The sequence below is a fragment of the Antechinus flavipes genome, chromosome 4 (assembly GCF_016432865.1).
Source record: "Antechinus flavipes isolate AdamAnt ecotype Samford, QLD, Australia chromosome 4, AdamAnt_v2, whole genome shotgun sequence".
Taxonomy (NCBI): Eukaryota; Metazoa; Chordata; class Mammalia; order Dasyuromorphia; family Dasyuridae; genus Antechinus; species Antechinus flavipes.
The window spans coordinates 446,533,291-446,556,419 of NC_067401.1; the positions used below are offsets into that span (position 1 = coordinate 446,533,291).

At 38.9% G+C, this 23,129-nt stretch overlaps 1 protein-coding gene across 1 annotated transcript in view; it reads right to left on the reverse strand.

The window, feature by feature from the left end:
* Window positions 1-21,494: 21,494 nt before the first annotated feature.
* The window catches only part of SELENOF (selenoprotein F), a 47,895-nt gene continuing 46,260 nt past the window's right edge, over window positions 21,495-23,129 (reverse strand). Inside the window, exon 5 of the mRNA XM_051999267.1 lies at window positions 21,495-22,328. Coding sequence (XP_051855227.1) covers window positions 22,197-22,328 — 132 coding nt within the window. The 3' untranslated portion in view covers window positions 21,495-22,196. The remainder of the gene's footprint in view (window positions 22,329-23,129) is intronic.

Genomic DNA, 23,129 nt, shown 5'->3' on the forward strand with positions numbered 1-23,129 from the left:
ACCTACACCAAACAGAAAGGGTTTCCCACAACTCCCTGCCTTGCACTGAACCTCATCATTTTTGGTTCCCTGTCTGGGAATCAAAGGAAACCTAACCTCATCAATCTGATTTTTCTTGTATAGCAAGATAATTGTATAAATATGTATGTCTATATTGGGTTTAACATATATTTTAACATGTTTAACATATATTGGATTACTTGCCATCTAGGGAAGGGGTGAGGGGAAGGAGAGGAAATTTGGAATACAAGGTTTTGCAGGAGTCAATGTTGAAAATTTATGCATATGTTTTGAAAATAAAAAACTTTAATAAAAAAATCTCAGTGAGATCAATACTATGAGTATCATTATACCCATTTGACAGATGAGGAACAGAAGAAAGATGCAATGAAAAAAATGCTGGATTGGAGAATCAGAAAATATGATTTTGTTCTCAGTTCTGACACAACAAAAGCTAGTGTAACTATTTAACTGAATTTATAAGGCATCTTTTATAAAGAGGTATTAATAATCAAGGGAGAAAAAGGATTGTGTGTGTGTGTGTGCACATGCGCGCAAAAGGAGAAATGTATAGTGATGAATGATATGGGGTGTTAGTGATATTGAACATTTTGATATCTAATAATGAATAGGAAAATGATTTGCTTTAATATACAATTAGAGTAGCTAAGTGATGCTGTGGACAGAGCATCAGCCTTAGAATTAGGAGGACCTGAGAACAAATTTAGCCTTAGATACTTACTAGTTGCTAAGTAATTAGCACAAGTTATTTAACCCATATTGCCTCCAAAACAAACAAACAAATGCATAGGTATAGAATAACAGCTTTATGATGGGATTTTGCACAGTTTTAGAGAACAATCTAGAGTATGGTATTGTTATTATTGTCAACAATGTGAAGCAATGTCTTGCCTATGTAGGAACAATTTAATGCTATAAGAAGCCAGAGGAAGATCTTTTATTAATGAAAAAAAAATTTTAAAAGGAGACAGTTTCAAAGCCAACAAATAGAAAGACTACTGTCCTGAGATCTTCAAGGAACTACAAACCACAATGGTTATCACAGCGAATTTGCATATGTATCTTTCTGACTAAAGTGGGTAAAACTGAAAAAATGAGAAATCAAACATTTGGAGACAGACATGATTTTAAAAGGAGAATTGATTTAATAGGGAAATTTGAGGAGTTGAGATTTTTCAAGTAAAAAATGATTCCCAAAGTGAGGAGGTTCTTGTTTAAGCAACAAGAAGCTTAAAATGAACATGAGAAGAGTTGAAGACCCAGAGAGAATCTGAAAATTTGCTGTAAGTTGAGGCTCTAAGTTGTTCTGAGTTAGAAGCACTCAGTTGACAGAAGGCTTCAGAGAGTGATTCCCAATTGGTTGTAGAGAGAAAACCAAATTCATTGGCCGGGAACTCAAGAAATAGCTATTGCTTTTCAGCACCATGAAGAAAAAGCTGGGGCGGTGGTGGGGGTGGTGGAGGAGTGGGATGGGTTGTTAGGGTGGTGGGGTGGGGAGGTTTGCAATTTTTTGATACCTAGGGAACTTTCTTGAAGAATTAACTTGAGCTGTATTGCTGTAAGGTCCATTCTGATTAGGTAGTGCAGTAGCATCCTGGGCTGATATGGTTTGTATAAAGCAGGGAGAACAAACTAGATGAACTTTACTATATTCTGGATCAAAGAGTCATTATTTACATTAAAAGAATTAATACTTTCTAAATGTCCTTTTAAGGGAGCTGCTTATGTGAGAAAAAAAAGCTTATGAAAACCAGATTTCCAGCTAGAATAGAAATTTCCCCAGTCGAAGAGCTATGAGGATCAATAGCCAACAGTGAGCAAGAGGAGTTTTATGTGGTGCACAAATTTCTGAATGAACAATAACATTGAAGTTTTCGACCCAGAGGGCAGCTGGGTGGTGCCATAGAGCCCAGAATGCAGGGCTCTGGAGTCAGGAAGACTCATCCTCCTGAGTTCATATCTGACCTCAGATAGTTACTAGCTGTGTGACCCTGAGCAAGTCACTTAACCCTGTTTACTTCAGTTTCCTCAACTGTAAGATAAGCTGGAGAAGTAAATGGCCTCCCCCTTCAGGATCTTTATCAAGAAAACCCCAAGTGGGATGATGAAGAGTCAGACACGAATGAAAAACAGCTGAACAACAGCTTTGGTCCCAAAGGGAGAGTTTCCTGTCCATGTTTTCCTTCCTTCTGGGGTTTTTTTCCCTTCCAGGTTCCTATGAGTGTGTGCCCATTTTTTATTGTACCTACTGAGCACATTAGTGGAAAAGTACGATCTGGGTTTAGATGTATATTATGATGCATTGTATCATTTACTTGTTTTATTATTTTATTATAATTCTTTTGTCTTAAATTCATGGTTATATTTAAGATACAAAGTGTCAATATTGACAGTGACTGGTTGTATAAATATTACATATTGTGAGGATAAGTTACCTTGTCACTGGCTGATTGTGAAGATAAGACTACATTGGATGGGGGGAGGAAGACTCAAACACCAGAAAGGGGAGTAGGTGGGGGGGTTATTTTTACAACACTGGACTCTGAGGGAATATGAATGTGATTCATCTTTATCTATCTCTAGAGCTCTAGTTTGAGATCAGGTTGGAGCTTCAAGCCAAACCTGAGAGCAGTAGGGTGTTCTACACACCTAGGGGAGATGTATAAGGCTCTGTGTGTGTGTGTGTGTGTGTGTGTGTGTGTGTGTGTGTGTTCACACCCTACTTTGTCTGAAGGTCTCACTTACACTGTTTTATATTAAAAAGGAGTGGATGGTAGGATGTCATGTTTTGAAAAGTCTATGTAATTTTATCTCTGAACCTCAGTTTCCTTCTTTGTCAAATGGAGAGATTAGATTATATAATTGCTATTATCTAGTTAGGATCAGAAGAAAGAGTTAAGTAGTGATGTTTGGTGACTATCCCCTGAGGCAGCTTTTTATTGCTATCTATCTATCTATCATGTATATATATATGAGAGAGTGAGAGCATATATCCAAGAAATAAGAGATAACAACTACCTAAGACTTGTCAAATTTGTCAAATGTAACTACTGCATACTTCTGGTGATTCGTGTAGGCACAAATGATGCTGACAGATGGAATCTAGAAAACATTGCCAAAGATTTTGAAGTCTTGGACAAAAAAAAATTAAGACTTTAGGAATACAAGTGGTGTTTTCTTCACTGTTGTCCATCAACAAGACGGGATTCAGAAGTAAAAGGAAGATCTGGAAAGGGAATAGCTGGTTAAGAAAATGGTATCTAAAAAAGGGGATTTGGATTTCTGGACCACAACTTAAAATATAGAGATGACAGGCTTCTGGCCAGGGATAGAGTGCACATAAAAATGGCTAATCAGATTGTTTTTTGACTAGTATTTTGCAAATCTATTCCATCAAAAGGGCTTTAAAATGAAGAGGCAGGAAGAAAATTGCCTACATATATTCACTAAAGCTAGAACACCAAAGAGAGTACAACAAAGGTATAGAGTCAAGAAACACTCACATTTTGATGAAACAAAATCCAAGAAAGGACTCAACAATTATACTAGGAGGCAGATTCATCTGTACATAAGTGTATAAAATATATGTAAAAAGTAAAAAGAATTAGAAATCCTCACACAAGGCGGTACATTTAAATTCCTAGATGTCACAAACTTTCTGGGATGAGACCCAGGACTGGAGTATGAGGGTAGATAACAGGGTAGATAAGGGGCAAGCAATAAAACTGTACACACACCATGCACATATTTCTATTTTATTTCATATAAATATATCTTATCCATATATTTCCTTTTATATTATTATCAACTTCATGAACATAAACAAATATGAATATCCCTCTGTACAAAGGACAGCAAAAGAGGGCTGCATATGAAAATCATACATTTCTACTATATGAAGATTTTTAGGGATATATTTCAAATTTGACAGTGTAATTCCAACATTGTCTTTCTTGTCTGTGTCCTCTTTGGAACTTTCTTATATTCCATTGTTTATTTTTATTTATTTGCTGCTTTTATTTTAATAATAATGATGGTTTTGTAATTTTCTTTCTTTTTCTAAGACCACCCTCATTAGTCCTCCATTCATCTAAATCTCTCTATCTTCCAAAAATATTCCCAAACTTTCCCTTGTAACAAATAGTCATAATCACAAAAAACAAATCTACATATTGGTAGGAAGATTCCAAAAGTAGGAACTAAAAATATACTTCTCATTTTGTCCCTCATCATCAGTCTTTTGGAATAATGATAGGGTATCATGTTGATTCCAATCCTTAAGTCCTTCATGATTGTTCTCCTTTAAATAAAGAAATGTATGAATTATTCCCTGATTGTGCCTCCTCACTCTATATTAGTCCATGCCAATTCTCCCAGGTTTTTCTGCATCTATTTATTAAGTCATTTTAAGTAGCATATCCATAGGCCAACATTTGTTCAAACATGTAATAGCACCCAACTTGTTTTCAGCTCTTTTCTACAATAGAAATACTGCTATGAGTATATTTTGAATGTAGAAGACATTTCCTTCTTCTTTCTCTTTATTACATGAGCCCTAAAAAATTTGCTGGTTAAAGGGGTTGCATTGGATGTAGTTCCAAACAGCTTTCCAGAATGGCTGGAGCAATTCATGGTTTTACCAATAATCATCACTCTCTCCCTCCCCTTTTTTTTTTTTTTTAAATCATTGCCATTCTGATGAAAGCGAAGTAGAACATCAGAGTCACTTTGTATTAAGTTCATGTGAAGAAATCAAGACACCAGAGAGAGGAAAGTATTTGGGGGGGAAAGTAATGAAAGCAGAAATTAAGGTACTACTGGGATTGAAACATGCCATGGCAGTCCTTTTTGTAGTGTTCAGAACCTGGAAACTGAGTGCATACCCATCAGTTGGAGAATGGCTGAATAAATTATGGCATATGAATATAGTGGAATATTATTGTTCTGTAAGAAATGACCAACAGGATGATTTCAGAAAGGTCTGGAAAGACAATGAGTAGAACCAGAAGATCATTATATACGGCAACAATAAGACTATACGATGATCAGTTCTGATGGATATGTCTCTCTTCAACAATGAGATGATTCAAACCAGTTCCAATTGTTCAGTGATGAAGAGAGCCATCTACACCCAGAGAGAGGACTGTGGGAACTGAGTATGGACCACAACATAGCATTTTCACTCTTATTGTTGTTATTCGCTTGCCTTTTGTTTTCTTTCTCTTTTTTTCCTTTTTGATCTTATTTCTCTTGTGCAGCAAGATAATTGTAAAAATATGTACACATATATTGGGCTTAACATGTATTTTAACATGTTTAACATATATTGGATTACTTGCCATTTAGGGAAGGGGATGGGGAGGAAAGAGGGGAAATTTAGAACACAAGGTTTTGCAGGGGTTTTTCCTTTTTGATCTGATTTTTCTTGTGTACCATGATAATTGTGGAAATATATATATAGAAGAATTACACATGTTTAACATATATTGGATTACTTGCCATCTGGGGGAGGAAATAGGGGAAAGGGAGGAAAAAAATTGGAACATGGGGTTTTGCAAAGGTGAATGTTGAAAATCATCTATGCATATGTTCTGAAAATAAGAAGCTTTAATAATAAAAACAAAAACAAACCAAAAAAAGAAACATGTCATGGACACTAGAGCAGAGAAAAAAATGGATAGGGATTTTGGGAACAGATCATCAACATACGGTGAAGCAGTGAGAGGAGGCTTAGGACAATAGATTTAGAGTTAGAACCATCTAGTTAAAGCCCCTATTTTATTTTATTTTATTTATTTTTTGGAGGCAATCAGGGATAAGTGACTTGCTCAGAGTCACACAGCTAGGAAGTATTTGAGTTCAAATTTGAATTCAGGTCCTACTGCCTCTAGGGCTGGCGCTCTATCCACTGTACTGCTCAGCTGCCCCCTCAATCTCTTATTTCAAAATAAAATTCTCCTTTTAAACTTTTTTTTTTAACTTTTCAAAATTAACAAACATTTATTGTCCCTCCTTACCTATCCCCTATTGAAAAAAAGAAAAAAAAAAGCTCTTTTCACAAAATGCCCAGCTGGAAAAAACAAATTCAGGAATTGGCTACATTCAATAATGTACATCCTAGTCTATGTCTTGACTGCATCCCCTCTCAGCCAGGGAAGAAATCTGCTCTGGAATCATAGCTGGTCATTATATTGATCATTCTTCTTAAATCTCTCAGAGTTGGTTGTCTTTCCAATGTTAATGTCATTGCCTAAATTGTTTCCTGCATTTTGTTCCCTTTACTATATTTGACTTCATACAAATCTTCCCAGGTTTCTTTGGAACTGTGCCTTTTGTTATTTCTTACAGCACAGCAGTATTTCATTATATCCCTATACCAACAAGCAGGCTGCTGCAAGAGTCCAGGCGTGGGGTGCTGCGAGATTGTACTTGACAGAAGAGTGAAGAGGAGATGTGATGAAGGTAAAAAGCAGCAGGGCTTGTCAACGGATCAGATAGGGGTGTGTGTGACAGGGATGACACTTAAGCTGACACAGCAGCCCAAAATGCTAATATAAACTTCCACAAACCCAAATGTTTCCTGCAAGCCAGGTTTCTTATGTCTGTACACAATGTACCAAAGTGATTTGCCTTAAATACAGATCTCTGTCACTCTCCTACTCAATAAATTCTAGTGACTTTCTGTTACCCCTACTGTAAAATAGAAATACCTCTGTCTGGCTTTAAAAGCCCTTTGTAATATGTCTCTAATCTATTTTTCCAGCCTCACTGTACATTATTTCTCTGCTTCTGTGATCTAGCCCAACAATTCTCAAACTTTGTGGTCTCAGGTGCCCTTTATCATCTTAAAAGTTATTGAAGGCCCCTTAACACCCTTAAAAAATATAGAAAATCCCAAATGTTTTTGCTAATGTGGGTTAGAGCTAGCAATATTTACCAAATTAAAAATGAAAACAAATACAATTTTAAAATATTATTTTAACAATGATGATAATAAACTCACTGAATGTTCATACAAGTAACATGTTTTTATGAAAAGTACAAAAATTTTGTGAAAGTAGCATTGTTTTACACATTTTTGCAATTTTTTTTTCAGGTCTGGCTCAATGAAAGATAATTGGACTGTTTTATTTGTTTCTGCATTGATTCTGTTGTGATATATTGCTTGATTGATACAGATGAAGTAAATCTGGTCTCAAAGAGGTATTGTAATGCTGGAGAAACTGAGGCAAGATAGTTTACTATCCTTTACTGAATACCCTTTGGTATTCAGTGCTCCAATCAAAGTGACCTCCTCCTAGATGTTCTGTATCCATGATGTCCCTCTATCTCCTGCCTCCAAGTCTTTGCAGAAGCCTCCTGAGTGTCTGAAATGCTCCCCATCCTGCCCTCTACCTCTTGGAACCCATAATTCTCTTCCAAGCTCGCTGGGGCCACCTCTCACACCAAGGTCTTTTCTGGGTCCACTCACTCGGTAACACTAGCTGGGGTAGGATTGGATCTGGGATCTCATGGGCACAGGGAACTGCCATAGAAGGTGATCACTTCTTCCTAGGTCAGCAGGAGTCTGGGAGAATCGCCTGGAGCCTGGAGAATCTGAGAGATGAGCTGAAGTTTTCTTGATTGTGAGACCAGCCTAGACTTCTCTATGCAGATGTTTCCTACTCAGTTGATTATAACCTCCTTGAGGTCAGGGACTATTGTTGTTGTATTTAGATTCCTGGGCACCTAGTAATCACTTAACAAAGCCTTATTGAACATTCATCCTTAGGATTTTGTTTGTTAAAATTCAATTTTTTTTTAAGCTATCAAGCACATTTTATCTTTACACCATCCTCTCCTCCCTCCTGAACAAAACAGGAAACAGGACTTTTCAGAATAATAACTGGGTAATTCAAGACTTAGCACCAAGGATCTGTTAATCATTAAGGCTCCAGGAAGAAGAGCAAAGATTTGTTCTTCCAGCAGAAATACCTGAGATAACCCCCTTGACCTTTACTTAACTGCTTAGAAAAGAACCTGACTAATTATTTAATGGCCTGGAGATATTAAAGAAGTCTCCAAACTAGCTATGTGTTGATTTGAGGAAGCCTGAGGTAAACTAAGTCTCCTTGGTTATTCTAGAAACCCTCTGGCTTAATCGATTATTTGTCTCTAAATAAATCTTATTGTGAGGGATTATGTAGTTTCTGATAAAATCATTAACTAAGTTTAGAGGGCCTGAATTCTGAAAAAGTCTACTTGAATCAAGGACAGCAGGGTATTTATTGTTAAGCACCTACTCAGTGTGAGATAATGGCTCTCTAAAGATATACTTAATGTGATATGGTGATGTAATGGTTGCACATGCTCAGTGTGCTGTAGTGCTATAATCTATAATCTAGCATTATAATATAAAACAAAGCCACAGACACCAGAGAAGGCTCCGAGCTCCATCTTTGATCATCCTCATGAGTTTCCTGCTTCTTCACTCCTCCGTTAAGACCAAGGACTCGGGCTGGTCCTGAGATCCTCCAGAGAGCTAGCCTGGACATTACAACTAAGGTAGATTGAACCTATAATCTAAATTCTAGTTTATGAAGGTCTGATGGGTTTGGGAAAAATGAAATTCTTTGTACAAACTTTCCAATGTAATCCTCATACTAGCTCAAACACACCTGCAAGCATTTGCAAAACTGACCGCCATAAACTTAGGCAAACACACCTGCTTGAGTAGAATTAGCAAAGGCACTCCTCTCTCTGAGACTCCAGTGAGCGGAATGCCCACTTCTCCTGAGATTCTGCTAAAGCTTCTGTCCTTCACTCTGAGAAATCTCTGAGTAGTCATTTTGAGTTAGGGATTGCCATCCCACACACTCCCTTTCTCCCCTTCCTCTCTCTCCTTTTCCTCTCTCTCTTCCCTTTTCCCGTTCTCTCCCTCTCCTCCCTCTCTCTCCCATCTCTCTCCTCCCTCTCTCTTTCCTTTCTTTCTCCTTCCTCTCACTCCTTCTCTCTCTCCTCCCTCTCCCTCCTTTTCTCCCCCTCCCTCTCCTTTAGTTATCTATTTCTCTATCTTTTCTACCTCTCTCTTTATCTCTCTCTCTCCTCCCTCTCTCTCCCATCTCTCTCCTCCCTCTCTCTTTCCTTTTTTCTCCTTCCTCTCACTCCTTCTCTCTCTCCTCCCTCTCCCTCCTTTTCTCCCCCTCCCTCTCCTTTAGTTATCTATTTCTCTATCTTTTCTACCTCTCTCTTTATCTCTCTCTCTCCTCCCTCTTCCTTTCCCCCCTCCCAATCTTTCTCTCCTCCTCTCCCTCGCCCTCTGCCTCCACTGTCTCTGTGTGTATCTATTTCTGTCTCTATGTTTCTCTCTTCTTCTCTCCATCTCTTTCTATCCCTCTTCCTTTCCTACTTTCTTTTCCTTTCTTTCTCCTTTATTCCCTCTCCCTCTGCTTCCCCCCTCTGTCTCTCTGTGTGTCTCTATTTCTACCTCTCTCTCTGTGTCTCTCTTTCTCTCCCTCTCCTTTCCCCCTTCCTCCTCTCCCTCTCCTTTTCCCTTTCTCCCTCTTCTTTTCCCCCTCTCCCTCTGCCTCCCCCCACCTTGTCTCTCTCTGTCTTTCTCTATTTCTACCTCTCTGTGTGTCTCTATCTCCCTCCCTCTCTCTCTCTCTATCTCCCTCCCTCTCTCTCTCTCTCTCTATCTCTGTCTCTATTTCTCTCTGTGTCTCTGTCTCTCCCTCTCCCCCTTCTAACAAATATGTGTGGACAAGTAAAACAGATTGCCATCTTGGTCACATAACAATGCCATTTTAAAAGGAGACTCAGAGTTCCTCATGTCTCTCAGATTGGTCTTTGCCTCCTTTGTACATACATCACTCATCCTAAGGACAGTTAACTTTCTGTCCTGGTGCAAATCCTCGCATTGCTCTTGTGACTGAATTTCATCTTTTAATTTCTGGTCTCCAATTTGCTTTCATGTTAATCCTATCCTCCCAGTGCCAGCTTCTCAATTCAGATCAGTGTCTCCTGTAAACTTAATGGACAAGCCTTCCAGTCTGCTGTCCAGGGCAGAAATGAGAATGTCACAGAATTTATCACGGGTCCCTAACAACTGCCACTTGTTTGGGGCCTGTGCCTTCACTGACCCTCAGAAAACAACCCGAGCTCGGCTGGTTAACCTTGTCAAATGGGTGCCTCCATTTAAAACTTGAGCTTTGAAACATTGTTTGGAAAAACAGAATGGTAAATGAATATGTCACATCCCAGAAGATGAAAAACTTAGCAAAAGTGGAGACAGATTACTTCCACAGCTTCTCTCCCGATCCAGCGAGACTATAACTCTGTCAGAGACAATTACATTAGTCTGACGGGATGTATTTCTTAAGTAGCTGTGCTAGTTATCTTCCAGTATCTCATTCTCTTCTAATGTTTGCAAATCAATTAAAAAAACCTGCTCCCTCCTCCATTAATTTTCCATGAATGGACCTTCTGAATTAATCTACATCGCTGCCTACACTTATAAAATCACTTTCTCTTACATTTACTAATTGGTGCTTTTTCTTCCACATGGTAGTAAAGGACTCATTTATTCACTATGAGCAATACGGATTCTTTATATCAAAATCCAAACTCTCCCATATGTTAGAACGGTTGAAAGAGCTGGAGAAAAGCTATTACCTCCTCCTCCAACAACAGTAAACAAGACACTTTGATTATGTGTCTGGGAGAAGTTTCTTGAGATGTCCCCCTCATACCTAATTAATAGGGACCCAGAATATATACAGCAAGACCTAGTGATCTCAGCCTCTGCTAATTTGAGATTTGGGACCATGTAGGGTGGGCCAAAATTACCTTTTCCTTAGAAAAATCAATACTTCATCAATAGTACAAATTAATAACTTATATCAATTAACCCCCAAGCACCTACTAGGTCAGTCGGGTAATGAGTATTTATTAAGTCCTCTCTAGGTATCATAATAAGATAAATGAATATATGGTGAGACAAAGAAAGGCAAGAGCACGGTCTGCTCAGACTCGAATGAAGGTGAGACCACATATCAATAATTCTCTGGGCATAACCCAGAGACGGTCAAGGTGGACCCGGAAAGGCCTCCTGCAAAAGGTCATTTGGGTCTTGAAGGAACCTAGGGAAGTCCGGAGGTAAGGGAAGGAGGGAGACCCTCGAGACATGAAGGAGGCCAAGAAGTCTTGGAATACAGAGCTCCAGGAACAGCAAATGGGCCAATGTAATAGAGGGGAGCAGAAAGGGTAAGAGAGGGATGTGGGAAGGAGTTTGAAGGACAAGCAGAGCATTTTATATATCAAAGGGCATGACCAATGGAGCTCCATTCCTGGAGAAGCTGGGAGGGCTTGTGGGGAGTCTGGAGGACTTGTGGGGAGGCTGGGAGGACTTGTGGGGATGCATGGTGATCCTGCTTCCTGATCTGGAACTTGGACAGCTGTCTTCTGTAACTGACTCTGGTCTGCTGATGGGTCCATCAATAAGCATCTATTAAGCCCCTACTGGGTATCATGCATTGTGCTGAGGCAGACAGCCTGCTGATGGGCAGACAAAAGGCCTGCCCGGTGGGGGTATCAGACCTCCCAGCTGGGAAAGCCTTCAGACCATCGCCATCCAGGCAGCCCAGGAGAGCAGCACCGCCCACCCCCCATTCTTTGCCTCTTTACATTTGTGCTTTCTTACTTTTAGAGAAGGGATAGGGGAGGGGGCTACGTCCTTGTGAACTTCCGAAGATGAGAGGGCAAAGCAGCCCAAGTCCAGGAGCTCAAGTCCGCCCTGGGAGTCGCCCTGGGAGGGAGAGGCCGAATTTTGGACTTCTCCCACGGTTCAGAGAAGGGGAGGGGCTCCTGTGATCCACCATTACCCATGTCACGTCCCAAAGGGTCTCGGAGGGGGCCTCTGCTCTCTGGAAAAGTTTGGGATAAGGGGGAGCGTGTCCCCGATGGGGCAGGGGCAGAGGGAGCAAGAACTTTTGTTCTTGTTCTATCTTTACAACAAATAAGTCTCTGCTAAAAAGCTAATTGATATTAACTGGGCAAAAGAAAGAGTCAGTGTTGGCGGGGACACACTAGGATAAGGGCCGAGCCAGTGGCATTGAAGATCCCCCCCGGAAACTGAGGAAGCGCAAGCCTGGTCCTGTTTGGGAGCCCCGTTAGTCAGGGAGGGAGGCGGCTGACAGCGAAGCAAGGCGGCCCATATTTGGGAGCTGGACAGTGAGGAGACAGCAGACCGGCCGTCGGGGCAGACTTGACTTTGGAGCCGAGTGCGGGAGAAGACGGTGGGTGGGTGGGTGGGGGGCAGCTCTGTGGGCGGGACAGTGAGGCGTGCTCAGGGTCATACTGTGGCAGGGCAAAAAGGGGGGTGCTGCACTCTGAGGGGGTGAGAGATGTGAGGATTGGCAGCGAAGAACTGCTGGGGACGGAGTAGAAGCTGGAGTCGAGAAGCCCGGCTGTGTGAAATGACTAGACATTTCATCTCCGCCGCCAGTTTTTTCATCTGTAAAATCAGGATAATGAGAGCGCCAGCCTCCCAGGGTGCTTCTGAGAATCACATGAGGTAACATTTATTTTTTAATTTTTTTTCCTTTTTTTAAAATTAAAACTTATTTTCAAAACATAAGCATGGATAATTTTTCACCACTGACCCTTACAAACCTTGTGTTCCAGATTTTCTCCTCCTTCCCCCACCCCTCCCTTAGATGGCAGGTAATCCAATACATGTTAAATATATGTTAAATCCAATATATGTAGACATATTTATACATCTATCCTTCAAGCCAACAGAATTTGGAGTGTCTTTGTTGTTCTTGAATAAGTCATTCCCTCCCGATGCCAGTTATTTTCTCATGTCTGCCTCAGTTTCCTCAATCATCAAATGGGGATAATAATAGCACTTATTTCTCAGAGTTGTTGTGAAGATAGAATATCTGCTAAAAACCAGATCCAAACCAAACCACCCCAACACCTAAGACTTAGCATTGCATATGGTGCACAGTAGGTTCTTTGTGAATGATCACACATGGAATGCGCTCCCTCCTCACCTTTGCCTCCTAGTCTTCAGAATCCTATTTTTTGGAAGAAGCACTTTCTGAACCCCCTTAATGCTCATGCCTTCTCTTAGATAATACCTCTGATTTACCCAGGGTGTCTTGTTGGAGCGTAGCTATTTGTATAGTGTCCCCTCCATTAGCCGGAGCTTCTCCAGGACAAGGCCTCTCTTTGTGTCTCCAGGGCTTAGGACAGTACCTGGGCACATAGTAGGTACTTAATAAATTCTTGTTGATTTAACTCTACATGCAAACTTTGCAAAGGGAAATGCAAACCAACTCACTACTCAGGGAAATGTACTATAGATGCCCCCAGTATCTCCTAAACACTATCTTAAATACTCCAGTTTTTATGTTTGTGGCAGCCTTTTTTGTAGTGGCAAGAAATTGGAAACCGAGGGGATGCCATCATTTGGGGAATGACTAAGTTATGGCATATGAATGTTATGGAATACGATTGTTCTGTAAGAAAGGACCAGCAGGATGATTTCAGAGAGGTCTGGAAAATTTACATGAACTGATGCTGAGTGAAGTGAGCAGAACCAGGAGATCATTGTACATGGCAACAGCAAGATTACATGATGATCAATTCTGATGGATGTGGCTCTCTTCAACAATGAGATGATTCAGGCCAGTTCCAATTGTTCAGTGATGAAGAGAGCCATCTGCACCCAGAGAGAGGCCTGTGGGAACTGAGTGTGGATCATGACATAGCATTTTCACTTTCTGTTATTGTTTGCTTGTTTTTTTTTTTTTCTTTACATTTTTAAATGTATACAATTATCATGCTGCGCAAGAAAAATCAGATCAAAAAGGAAAAAATGATAAAATAAAATTCAAGCAAACAACAAAAGAAGTGAAAATGCTATGTTGTGACCCACATTCAGTTCCTCAGTCCTCTCTCTGGATGTAGGTGGCTCTCATCATCACAAGATCATTGGAACTGGCCTGAATCATCTTATTGTTGAGAAGTTGTTTTCCTCATTTTTTTCCTTTTTGATCCAATTTTCCTTGTGCAGCATGTTAACTGCAGAAATATGTACAGAAGAATTGCACATGTTTATCTTATATTGGGTTACTTGCAGTCTAGGGATGGGGTGGGGGAAAGGAGGGAGAATTTGGAACATGAGATTTTGCAAGGGTGAATCTTGAAAATTATCTATGTATGTGTTTTGAAAAAAAAAAAAGCTTTAATTAAAAAAAAAAACTCCAGATTTTGTTCTTAATATGACTAGGAGAGATGGATGGGAATTAGAGATGCTCGAAAGCCTGCTGTGAGGGAACAGTTCCTGTCAGAGCTATACAGAAACAGTCAGTCATTTTTCTTTCTTGAGAGATCACTGGAGCCCTCTTGCAAGAGGTTGCTCAGAAAAGGCTGGATGGACACTTCTGAGCTGGGTTGTAGGGGAGGTTCCTACTGAGGCCATGTTACATCTTTTGGCCTCTGAGGTGCTTTTCTGAGATTAGTACAGGTGTAATGGAGCACTGTGTCTGGAACGTAGTTGGTGCTTTATAAGTGTTTGCACAGGTATCAGTGGAGAAAACTGTTGATTACAAGGAGGTTTAAATGGAAGAAGAGATTGTGGTCAGAGAGAAATTTGAGGTTTCAAGATCATGAAGGTGGATCAGAGAGAAAAGGATGAAGGTCAAATGAAATAATATCTGATAAAAGGGTTGCAAAAAGTACATTGTAAATTGTGACTATACCTGTAAGTAGCTGAGGCAAAAGAAAAAGTTTGAGGAAACATGAACTATTTTGGTCCAGTGGAAGCCAGGATGATTTTGGAGGGGAATCAACATATTTAAGTTTCTAAATACAAGATTAGGGACTGAGATGGAAAGGAACATTGAGCCACTGCTGTGTCTTGAACTCCTTGAGAAAGGAAGGCTGAGTGGAAACAAGATGTCAGCAAGTATTTAGAAAGGATCATGGCCTGGAATGGCTAAGAGAACGCCTCCCTCTCATACAACTTATGTGACCTGGATCTAAGTATCCTCATCTGTAAAATGGGTACCCTCTTAGTGCTGGACACTGTGATACAGATAGATGGGAGCTCCAAGGTGGGGAGATGTTGTTTCCAGTAGCTCCTGAAATTAGCATCTGGTAACAAGCACTGTGACAGCTCCTCTTGGTTCTGGGTGGTGGGGTAAAGGTGATTTTCCCCAGACCTCTTATCAAAAAAAAATCTTGACAAAAAAAGCAACCAGTTTTTGAGTGGATGTCAAGGAAAAAGGGATCAGGTACTGATCAACTCCAGAAGTGGAAAGCGCAAGAGAGGAAGGATCTAAGATGAAAGTGAACATGTTAATGATAGAGGGGCATTCCAGAGAGCACACTGGGAGTAAAGGAACATTTATAAATGCTTTGTAAATCTTAAAGCTCCTTATAATATAATAATAGCAGCTACTATTTACGTAGTGCTTACTATGTAGGCACTGTGCTAGATACATGCTGCCTTAGCTATTATCAAATATTTGAAATAAACTGTTGAGAAATGAAGCATTTACAAAGGTATATTTATTAGCATGTTGTTAATGGACTTTTCCCAGCTTATAGACTTTGTTCTTGCACATGTGTGTGTGTGTGTGTGTGTGTGTGTGTGTGCAGTGTGACATTGTTACCATTACACATTCATAAATGACTAGCAAAGAAATTTGTGCTGAAGATGTATTTCCCTATTAGAAATTTTATCGATTTCAAATTATCTCCTTAGGCTTTCTTCTTCAATGCTAAAGAAAGATTGTGGAATGTCTAAACTACATTAGCAGTAGCAAAGAGCTCACCAAAGTGCACCTGAAAGAATTCTAACATAGATTATCTGAGATTCCATGAAATTCATGCTTGGAGTGGGGAAAAAAATCCTTTATTATTGCAATCCTTTGAAAACATCTTTCAATCTGAATTGGCACTAGAATGTAACAGCTTTAATTTGGTTTTAATTGTTTTGGGAGGTGAGTCATTTGTGGACTTGCCGTTTCCTGCAAAATAAATCATTCTTTGATAGATCCATCACCCAATTCATGCATTGAATAAGATTGAACAGATGTAATCATTTATTAGTCCATGGTAACTCATCAAGACAGTTTCATTTTGTGTGAATCCTATCCAAATCCTTCTATATTACCTTCATAAAGATTCTGTCAAATTTGCTATAGCCCTTTCTATGGGATTCCCTCCCCCCCTACCCAAGTTTTCTTTTCTTTCTTTTTAAATACATCACAGGAAACAGTCCTCTCTTTATTTTCTAACTCAATGTTGGATACTGACTTTTGCCTCTCATTGACCAGTGCAATTACTTGTCTTTTTCAATCCCAGGGGAATTCTCTCCAAATGATGTAGGCTGAGGCTGCAAACTTGATTTGTCTTCATCCTTGAACTAATTCTCTGACTCATTAAGTTTTTAAATGACTTTGCTTCTTGATACTTAGATCACGGCTCAGAATTGATTTTTTTTTTTTCCCCTCCCTGCCCTGATCAGTAGTAGTGATGATGGCAAATGGCAAAGAATGATAGAATATAGAAGAGGGTCTGATCCCCTAGAGGGTCCCTGATCAATCTGATGAGTTCCCTACAACCACCTTGATGAGATTACAGTGCTTAGACATATATCTGAAAGGAACCTCTCATGGAAACCTGTGTCCAAATACCGCAAAGATTTTAATACCTTTGACTCTTTTGGAGCCTGCTGCAGCCTCAGAAATAATTGGAGCCCGAGTCAAAATGGGGAGGGTGGACGCTTGTTAGCAGACATGCTCTTTCCTAATGTTTATAAAAGCACACCATTGCAACCTTGGATTCATCTTTCCCCTCCTGCCTTCTCTCTGTTGGACTTCCAGATCAAAGTATAATGAGCGTAATGAGATTTCTTCCCTGCACCCTGAAGGAGCAATGCGCAGAAGCAAAGCTGCCCAAGTTAACCCAAGTGACCTTGGGAGGGCAACAGACTTCAAATAAATGGCAGTCCACCTTCTGTCTTCTTGTTTCTATTTCTGAGCACAGGTCAGAGACTAAAGTTATTAGGGGCATGGATGTTTCCATGTACTGGAGTTATCACAAGGGTAATTCTAAATTCAAAGCTCCCTAATTTTGGAGTTTCCAAACTATCCAGAGTAGAACACAGGCAATCTAGAGGGAGAGATTTTCTCAAAAGCATCTTCCTTGAAGGAAGAAAATTCTTAACAGGAATTCCCGATCTAGAAACTGAAAGGTTCAAGCCATGTCAAGGAACTAATGGCTTCCTTCCCAACCTACCTAGCGTTGAACTACCTTGTTATTTATTCTTTTTGTTTCTTTTGTAAATATCTATCTAGGCACTTGTTTAGAATGTAAGCTCCCTGAGGGTAAGATCTGTATTCTTAGCAGACTCTGAATAGCACAGTGACTAGCAGGTACTAGGTGCTTGGTAAATACTTACTGACTAATCTATAAAATACTGGAGCTCACAAAAGAGACTCGACTAAGAGACGTCTGTGTCACTTGCATAGAGATGACCATGAAAGCTATGGGAGCTGGTTAGCAAGACGGGAAAGTATAGAGAAGAGGGTATGGGATGGAACTTTTCCATAATCCAGAGTTTGAGAACCTGATATAGAACAATGAATTAAGGGGAAAAATGTATTTAGCACTTAATCACTGGGGAAATGAATAGGAAATAAGATAATTCTTGCTTTTAAGGAACTCACATTTTAATAAAGAAGACAGTACAAAGGAGATTGAGGGGAGGGTGGGCAGAAGGGCAAGTAAAAAAAGTGTCACTTACAAAAATCTAGAGTGGAGAGAGTGCAGGGATACTCAACAGGGATGCTGGAGAGATCAAGAAGGATGAGTCTGGCCAGTTAAAGAGTTCATTGGTAACTGTAACAAGTTATATCTTTGATCTGGATCACCCTCAATATGCCACTTCCTTGTTTATGAACTTGGGAACTCCCTTATCTGATGCATATTTTAAGGCTATGACCTGGGTCCATGAGAATGTTTTTAAAATATTTTGATAATTATTTCAATATGACTGGTTTCTTTTGTAATCATATGTATTTCCTTCTATGCACTTCATTCTGAGAAAGGGTCCATAGGATTCACCAGACTAAGTGAGGAAAAGAATTCTTATTCTGTGCTGTCTAACTTGGTGTTCTCATCAGTTCCAATGGGCTCAGTTATCTCTAAGAAGATAATTTTTAGATCTACATAACCAGTCCCAATTTCTCTATAGAGGTTACCTAGAATCAACTTATTCTGGACATTTTCAATTGACCGTCTCAAAGGCATCTCAGACTCAACATGTCCCAAAATGAACTCATGGCTTCCCTCTGCTGCCCCCTTCTTACTTTCCCAATTCTGTTGTGAATCACCACCACATATCCAGGCTCACCAGCTAGGTTTCATCCCCAATGTCTCCCTCTCACAAAACTGTGTATTGCCACCTTTTATCAACGCTTACCTCCCAATCTCTTGTATACATCTGTCTTTCCATTCATAAACACCAGCCTGGTACAGGACCTCATAACTTCACATCTGGACTATTGTAATTGCTTTGGGGTCAGTTTTATTGTTCCCAATTCTCTATTCTAATCCACTCAGTCAAAAAAGTGATTTTATCTTTAGGGTAGGTATTACCAGATGAGCCTCCACCCTTCTCCCAATTCATTAACTGTTGTGGCTTATTACCTCCACTATCAAATATATATTTTAAAATCACATTTAAAGCCTTTATACAATTTGGCTTCTATTTTTTTAGTCTTCTTTTTCACATATTCTCTGATCCAATAACACTGGCAATTTTTAGACACTATGGTTTTTCACGTCTATTCCCCATAAATGAAATGCTTTCCCTTCTCCTAGCTTCCTTAGCCTCTTTCATGACCCAGATAAAAACCATCTTCAAAGAAGTCTTTCCTAGTAACTTTCCTTACTCCTACCTTACTCTCCAGCTAGTGCCTTAAGACAATCTTCCTAGGACTAGTTTGCCTCTTGTATAAATGTAATTATTTGCATGCTGATTCCCTCTCTGGAATATAAGCTCCTAGAGGGCAGAAACTGTTGTCCCTTTATTTACATTTCCTACATTTGACACAAAGACTGTCATACAGCAAGCCTTTATTAAATGTCTATCAGTATTCAGTGGCTCATTGAATAAAATTATCTGCATTAAATTTGTCCGATGCATAGTTTTAATGGATATCTGGAAAAAATTCTCAAGAGGTTTAATTTTGTTCTAGCAATTGAAAAGAATTAAACAGTAGGATTCTGCATTGTGTACTCCAAGGGCCATGGGACCTCCCCATCTGCTTTGCAAATTTTGTTTCCCATATTATGATGTGGGCTCTCAGGTTGAAAAGTTTTCTATGTGTATTGCCAGCACACAGACACAGCGCTTTGCATACAGTAAGTGCTTAATGCTCATTTTTGAAACAAAGATGTGTTCTGCAGTAGCAGACTGAGAAAACCTGCTGTTTCAAGATTTCATTGAATATTTTAAAACTAGACATAGAACATCCTTACAAAGCAACCATATAAACCAGTAGTTGCTGATATTATACTGCTTTCTTTTCAGAGGACTGGGGGGAATTATTTTCTTTTGCAATCTTCCCCTTTTCAAGAGTTCTTGCCTATCAATTTTCTGATTGCCTTTAACAATGGATTGCTTCCAGTGGATTTCCTTTTTGGTTAAATAGAGCCATTCCCCTCCCCCCCTCTGATTTCAAGCTTCATTGTTATTTTCTTACTTCCTGTATTGAGATAATGGAGTTCAAATGTGATAGGTTTTATTGTTGTTCCTTTGGAAATAGATTAATACATTTTAGTCATCTGGCTTTTGTGTGTTTGCTTTCTTCAAGCGTCATCTGCAAATGTTCTGGATGGCCAAATGTGGCAAGATGTCACGGTAATAACACTAAAGGTGAATTTTCTCCCTTAACACAGTGACTATAGTTTAATAAAGCTTCCGACTAATATGTTTATGTCCTATTAAATTTTCAAAGAAAAATATTGCACTTTGTTATAGAACAATAGGTACAAGTGAAGACTTCTCATTCATAATTAAATCTAACAGGAATCACAAGGCCATATATTTAGAGTCAGAAAGCATGCTAAATAATTATCTAGTTATTTTTTAGATGAAGAGATGAGATTGCTGGAGTAATTTGTTCCAGTCACACAGGCAGGAAGTGATGGAGGCAGCTGAGATTTGAGTCTAGTTCTTCCTTCTGGACCATGTTAGCAAAAAGAAACTTTGCAAACATTTCCTAGTATTGTCTTTAAAAAAGAATTTCTTTTTATACATCACTAAAATTTCCTCCATTATCTCTTTCTTTCCCTGAGCAATCCTTTATAACAAACAATATTTCTTAAAGGCAAAAAAGGGGATAAAAATCAAAATTGATACATTAGTCAAGAGAGTGACAATATACGCAACATAACACATTTGTGGACTTTCCAACTCTGTAGTAGAGGAGTGTTTTCTCATATCTATTCTTTGTAATTCTATATCATTTGCTTTTGGTTTTTATTTTGGGATGGTTGTTTTAATTTATATTGTTGTAGTAACTGTGTATATTGTCTTCTTGATTCTGCATCAGTTCTTACAGATCTTTCCATGTTTCTGTGTATTCATCATATTACAACACAGTAATATTCCATTATATTGATACACCTCTGAACTGTTATTCTTTAAAAATTTCTTAAATGTAGACTTCATTATATATGTATTCTCTGAGGTTGAAACCAGTAATTAAAAAAGTCTTAAAATCTGCTCAACATTTTTTTACTTTGCCTGGGGAAGCAATTCTATAAAACTAATTTGAACAGAGATAGATTGAAACCACTTAAAAGGGGCCTTGTATTAAGATAGGTGTTAACAGTAGTAAATCCATGCCATTTCTATAATGAAAAAGCAACTCTGAGATTAGATCAGTGATGTTGAACTCAGATAAAAATAGAGGACATGGTACTGACTTTGAAAATCACAAATTAACATTATGTGTACTGTATATTTGTTTATTTTGTTAAACATTTCCCAATTACATTTGAATCTGCTTCTTCATGGTCGATTGGGGAGTTCTGCAGAAAGACAGAGTCTGACACCTCCAATCTAGACTGCTTTTTTGATGATTTGAGAGACAATAGGGAATATATTCTGAACCGTTATAGGGCTAGTTTTTAAATCTTTTAATTACAAATTTAAATTATTTAATGTATTTAAAACCTGCATTTCAGTGTTTTGAAACATAAAGCACCATAAACATGTAAAGTATGAATATAATGGCAACTGTTAGATGTTTTTGAGCAGCACAGTGGTTCTGGGAATTTTGTTAAAAATAAAGTGTGAGTACATTTTAAGGCTTGTTAAAATATATATAGGGAAATATGTCATTCAAGCAGAAAAAAAAATGCATTAAAATAATCCCTGAAGAATTTCACATTGAGACAAGAAATGGATGGAAAACTTTTTAATTCTACTTCAATTTAATAAATGACATTTTTTTTTTTACTCTTTCATTGTAGCAAAGTCAAACACCAAAAAAAAAATACACCAAACATCGGATCTACACAAGCCCTTGCGGGGTTTTCTGTGTGATCGTCACTAGCGTGCACTTCTCTGAGTGTTTCACAGAATGCTACAAATGCTGCATCTGTGCACAATGATAAAACGTTTTCTGAACTACAATTTTCTACTAAAAGGAAAGCCGGGGTGTCACAAAAAACGAAAAGGCCATTGGCAGGCAATGTTTGAGGCACAGTAACTCATATTTGCACGTGACTTCTAGCCACTGCTTACAAAGAAGGCGCACAGCATACAGACAAAACCTGGTCATCCTTTCCTTATTCACCTCCCTAATTTTAAAGCCTATAGTATGCCAATTAAAACAAACCTAGCATCTGTGTAATTTATTACAAGTTTGTTACAAAACATCTCATCATGGTAATAACCAGAGTGAGAATACGTTAAAAGGGACTCTTGGTACAGTTGGCCAACTTGTTTTAAATTGTGTGTGATGTGGACACTTTCAATTCAAAGCAGAAAGTACTTAATGCCATAGAGTAAGGAATTAATTGCTCAAAGGTGACCAAAGGTTACAATGATCAGTACTGCAAAATTCACTTAAGAAAATAAATGACAAAAGTGAAAGCACATTTTAGATCCGTTCTAATTTTTCACTGAGGAATTCTTCTACACTATCCGTGTTCCACTTGAGGATGCTTAGTTCTTCAGCAATGTTCCCACTGTCATCCAGCAGCTTTAGCACAGGGTCTGAACCAAGAACATACTGCACAAAAGAGAATGATCATCAATTTCTGATGGCAGAGATTCTCGTCCCCACTCTTCCATCCCAATCCCGAATGTACAATAAATGCAGCCAAAGTTAATTTTTCATAAGTGTTAAATATACAAACAATCGTGATATCAATGCAGGTATTCCTCAAAGGAACTTTTGGATTAACCCAGGATAAAAATGCCCTTTCAATTCACTTGGGAATTTGATTTTGCAGTGATTGCTGTGTTGTGCGCTAAGTGATCAGCTTCTTACACTTCAAGTTTTCTACTGTGATTTTGTGCTTCTTTATATCTGATAGTTTAAAAAATTGCCAGTTTCTAAGACATGTTTACTTTGTGCCATGATAGGAATGAAGCCTTTCAATAAAGGGCTTGGTGCCTGTTGTGTGAAAAGCCTGATGCAAGGAGTAGATGAGAGACAAAGTTTGGAAAGGTTGGGATTCCTGTCCTTAAGACTCTGATGTGGTGATGAAGCATTTACTTCAACAGCCCCCATCATGGTCTTTCCCACCTTCTTAAAGTTACTGGTTATTCCTGCAGGGAGGATTAGCCCAGTACTCTGGAGACTTTCTTCTGATTCTTTTTAGTCTTTCAAGAGAACCATTGTACTGCTTGGCTGCTACCAAGCTATAGACTCTCCTTGATATATCACTTACAGATCTCCTCTATAAATAATGCATTTTCTCTCATGGAAGTTATGACACAATTTTAATTCACTTTCTAAGTGATAATATCATATCTGAGATGTCAAATATGACAGACTATTTAACATTGTGTAAATGATAATTATCAT